The sequence below is a fragment of the Cyprinodon variegatus genome, unplaced genomic scaffold (genome assembly GCF_000732505.1).
Source record: "Cyprinodon variegatus isolate N-32 unplaced genomic scaffold, C_variegatus-1.0 Scaffold214, whole genome shotgun sequence".
NCBI lineage: Eukaryota > Metazoa > Chordata > Actinopteri > Cyprinodontiformes > Cyprinodontidae > Cyprinodon > Cyprinodon variegatus.
Window position 1 is genome coordinate 273,254 of NW_015150667.1, and position 5,138 is coordinate 278,391.

Genomic DNA, 5,138 nt, shown 5'->3' on the forward strand with positions numbered 1-5,138 from the left:
AATAAAGGCCTGGACCGCGATGCACTTGAGTGAAATAAAGGCCCGGGCCTATATTAGAGAATTTACGGTATTATGACTTTATTCTCGTAATTTTATAACTTTATTCTCATAGTTTTACTACTTTATTATCGTAATTGTACGACTGTATTCACTGAATTTTACGACTTTATTCTGGAAATAGAAGAATAAAAGTTCTATTGCTTGGCCCTAATACTCTGTCGTAGTTAGATAGATGTCAGTAGATCTTATTTAATGTTTCTAGTAGGAGTAAGAAGTACAACCGACTCCAAATAAAGTGGGAACATCTCTGGAGTAACTTTAGTTTCCACATTTGGCAGGGCTGCTACAATCAACGTATCTTTCTCCTGTCTGCCTTCTTGTTTATTTGTTGTTTATGTTTGTGTGAAGGGATTCATCAAGAGTGAAGCAGCTGGAGGAGAAACTGTCAGCGGCCCGCAGCCTGCTGGCCCAGCAGAAAGCACACGAGCTGTCCATCCAGAAAGAGCACAGGAAGGCCGACACACACAAGAAGATGACAGAGTTTTAACCTGTTTGCTCTAAGACTTCAGAAAGACCCTGATTGCCTCTAAGGAACTCAGAGTTCTCGCTTACTGCCCTGTTTTTTTTTTTTTTAAGATCCTTCTGAATAATTTACTACTGGCACCTTGGCTATGTGCTGGAAGAAGAGTCCTTTTTTAAGTTTATGGATGCTTGACTGTACAACCAACAATGTTGTTAAAAATAAACTTTTAGTTGTCATGAACAAATGTTGATTTTACCACAGCTTCTTAGCGTTGTGGGGTCTGTTTTATCTGCCTTATTGTGGTCAAGTAATACAGCTGCAGCATTGGTTTTTCTAATTCTGTAACATTACAACCACTTCATTTATTGGATTTTACATAAACTAGTTTATAATTGTGGAGAAGAGGTCAAAGGAGCAATGAAAGGTAAAGTTTCTACTTTTTTAGGGGCCTCAGTCAGTCGTCTGTAGATCCGCCTTTTATTGTAACAAAAGATGCAAGTCTAGTTTCTGTTTAAGCTACAAGCGTTCCACATTAAAGACAAAGGTGTGTTTGCCTGGGATATTTTTAGAAAATAATTTGGATTTGAATAACAGCTGAACAGTAATGTAGAGGTGTGAGATTGTCATTTAGGTCCAGGTCTAGACTTTGACTAGGCCACTTAAAGAAAAACACTGATCTAAAGCAGGTAAAGAAAAACACGATCCAAAGCAGGGGGTCTTTCTACGTTTCTTAGTCTAAGACCCACAGATTGATAGACGGAGTGAGGATCCCCTGCCTTTTGTCAAGGGTATTTCTGCAGTTATCAGGTTATAGCAAAGGTGAAAGAATAACTAAGTAAAAATACATGAAGAGTCAGAAAGTTGTTTACAATAATAGGGAAAGTGAAAGTATTTATTACTTACAAAAAAAGCAAGATATTTTTTTATTAGTCTGTTTACATTCAGTGGAGGTAGACATTTGGGAAAACTCACTTTAGTCCAAAGAAAACATGTATAAAAGCAGCCCTGTCCATAAGAGGTCGGCGTAATACAAAAGCTGACATGTAGAACAACACGAATCCACAACCTTGCTGTAAGCTGGAGAAAACTAAAGGGGATTTCAGTAAGAAAACAATAAAAGGAAACCACTCTTGTCTATATAGAGATAGAAAACTACAGTGGACTGTGTCAAAATAACTTACAAGCAAACCAGAAGAAATGTATACTTTATCACCAGTAATGCAGAATGGTTTGAGGATATTTAAAAATATTTAGCTGTTTAAATCACTTTCTCTAGAGAAATAAATGAAATAAAAATGTCTGTTTCTAAAGAGACATTTTTAAAAAGAACTATATAAAGAATTTTAAAAGAACTATAAAACTATAAAAGAACTATAAAACTGTCAACACCGCTCACCAGTAAGGAGTTTGGACCAGAACAAACAGCACAGTTCTTCTTCACATAAACAAATCCTTTCATGATACATTTTGATCATATTTTAATTTCTAGTCATTAACAATATGTCAGAATTGTAAGTAAATGAATAAAAGTCAAATTTTTATGTCTAAAGTAAAGTAAATAAAAAAAGTAATCAGTAGCATGCAGGTTGTAGAAAAATTATTCAAGTACTTTAACTTAGTAATTGTACTTAGTTACTTACACCTGGTGCGAGAGCAAAAAGACAATATTTTTTCCTTTACAAATGACGTTACTATACCTGATTTATTTGAGATGTAAAGTGGACTGCACAATTCACAACTCCCCCTGCAGTACCTCTGTGACCCACAAGGGGGTCTCGAACCCCATGTTGTAGACCTCTGATGTAAACCATGCTCTCATCTCTAGCTGTGTTTCTAGGGTCATTGTGGTGTTTGTGAGCCCATCTCCTCCTCAAGTCCTTTGCAGCCTATTTTCTTCATCCTGAATCATTGCTTATCTTCCTCCATTCATCTTCTCTCAGCAGTATTCCTATCCGTAGAGAAACAAAGCATTTCCCACAGCAGGATTCCACGGCTGCTCGGTTTCCTTTGAAGCATCTGAGCAGAGCACCATATTGCACATATTCCCCCCGTACATGGGTTGTAGCAAATAGGACCTTTTTAGTGCTACTCATACACAAGGCCAGGTTTTTAAAGTAAACCTATTTTTCCTGGCTTTAGATTCTCCTACCTGAGTAATAGCCCTCTGCAGGTCCTCTAAAGTTATCATTTGTCATTATCATTATCATTCATCTTTATTATTGGTCCCAACCAAGCCTCTCCGAGAGCTCAATTACTACCACAGAAATAGATGATGCTATTTGTTTACTACTGTCCTCTTACTGGAATTTTACTAATATACAGTGAGTGGGGCAAAAAATATTTAGTCAGCCACTGATTATAAGATGGGTGGTCTGTAATTTTCATCATAGGTTCACTTCAACAATTAGAGACAAAATTAGAAAAAAAGTAGGATTTAAAAAAAAATGTATTAGTAAATTATGATGGAAAATAAATGTTTGGTCACCCACAAACAGACCATGTCTGGTCCTCACAGAACTGTATCATCTTCCTTAAGGAGCTATTTTATCCTCCAGTCATTACCTGTAATAAGGGCACCTGCTTAAAGTCGTTATCTGTCAAAACAACCATGGCCAAGAGCAAAGTGGTGCTGAAGGACACCAGAAAGAAAACTGTAGACCTGCACCTGGCTGTGAAGAGTGAATCTACAAAAGGCAAGAATGTTAATGAGAATAAATCTACTGTGGGAGCCATTGGAAGAAAATGGAAGACATAATAGACCAGTCTTAGTCTGCCTTAATCTGGGGACCCATACAAGATCTCAAAAATACACATTGGTTCATGTCAAATGGTTACAAAGTCATGTCACACAGAAGGAAATGAAAACAAAAACATTTATAAATATATATAATTTTTTTCTTTTGTGTGAAATTACTTTGTAACCATTTCACACAAATCATAGTGTATTTTAACTCATTCTGAATATAGGAACATTCTTTTCCAGGGGGACAGTTTGTAATTCCACTGATGGTAGCCTTTGTTCTTTTGGTCCTAGCACTCTGCAGATCATTCATCAGGTTCCTCCATGAAGTTATGTTCACTGTTCTCATTATCATTTCACAGGTATAGATCTTGCATGGGTCCCCAGATTAATGGAGATAACCAATGGTCTTGTATGCCTATGTCTTCTATGTCTTGAAGACGATGCCTAGCCAAGAAGTGTCCCTTATTTTGAAGGAGTTTGCGACCCTAACCATCGGCAATCACTACACACAGAGAAGTCTGATCCTGTGGAGCCATGCGTTTCGCCCTGCTGAAGGATGTACCTGTCCAGGTCTTTCTGAAGTTTACCCGTGAGAACATGACTTGGAAGAGGATTGGGAGATTATCATTTGGTCAGATTAAACCAAAATAGAACTTTTCGGCACTTGCTTAACTCGTCGTGTTTGGAGGAGGAAGCTGCATCCCAATCACATCATAGGCACTGTGAGGCATGGGGGTGCAAACATCATGATTATGAGCTGTGTTTCTGCAAAGAGGGCAATCACTGATCTTTGTTACGGGAAGAAAGAATCAGAGCATTAAAGAAAGAATGTGGCTCCGTTTAGGACAATGATCCCAAACACACCACTTTACCTAAGAAAGCGTGGCAAATCTAAATAAAACTCATTGAATATACCTGCTTATAACAGGACGAAAGTTTTAAGGGGGAGTATTTTTTGGGACTCTCATACACATTCATCAGCATTTGATGCTTTCTATCCACCTGATCCTAAATTCTTCCTGAGATATTTTCTGCATTTGTGCTGCTACAGGCTTAGACTGCTGGAGGACATAGGGACTTCTTTTCATCATTCCTCTTCATTCTATCTCTAATCTCTCATTCTGCTGTGTTTGCTAGTTCAATCTCTATGATTTGGTCTCTCTGCTTTTTCTCATCAGAGAAGCTAAATCTCGTCTGTTCCTGCTTGGCTGTAACAGCATCCTGGAGAGAAATATCAGCTGTGCTGCTGTCATCAACACCTTTGTTTGTAGATGTTGGAGCTTGGTCTGTTTTTCAGTGTAGTTGTATTTCTCTGACTGTGACTAACTGTATGTGCTCTCTTTCGTCCTCTGACGTGGGAGCTGGCTCGGAGATCATCTGCCTGGCTGTGTGTTTCCTGGACGGGGCCGCCTGTAGAGCTGATTGACAGTTAACTTTTGAATCTCTGCTTCTTTCTGAATGTCTGCTTCTGTGTCCTTGAACCCTAGTCGGCCTCGGCAGATGGCGGCTCACACCAAACCTGGTTCTGCTGGAGGTTTCTTAAAAGGGAGTTTTCCTCTCCACTGTCGCTATAAACATGCTTGGTGTGAGGGATTGCCTTTGAGTCAATGAGTCTATGCAATCAGGCGGCTTTCCTTAGATAGAAAACTTTGAATTAATTTGACTGTATGATCTGGTTGAATTGTCTCTGTAAAGTGCCTTGTGTTGTGAATAGGGTTGTCAAAAGTATCGATACTTTTTTGAGTATCGATACTTTTGAAATGTTGTATCCGGATACAATACTCATTTTTAAAAGTATCGAGACAGTGCTACCACCAGTGGCACCTAAGCAGTCATTCATCTAAAGTGCAGAATAGAGGACAATGCACTTTC

General features: G+C 38.5%; 1 protein-coding gene across 1 annotated transcript in view; it reads left to right on the forward strand.

Annotated features, from left to right (window-relative positions):
- Window positions 1-871, forward strand: part of zgpat (zinc finger, CCCH-type with G-patch domain) — a 9,474-nt gene extending 8,603 nt beyond the window's left edge. Inside the window, exon 7 of the mRNA XM_015380443.1 lies at window positions 409-871. Coding sequence (XP_015235929.1) covers window positions 409-547 — 139 coding nt within the window. The 3' untranslated portion in view covers window positions 548-871. The remainder of the gene's footprint in view (window positions 1-408) is intronic.
- The last annotated feature ends 4,267 nt before the right edge of the window (window positions 872-5,138 follow it).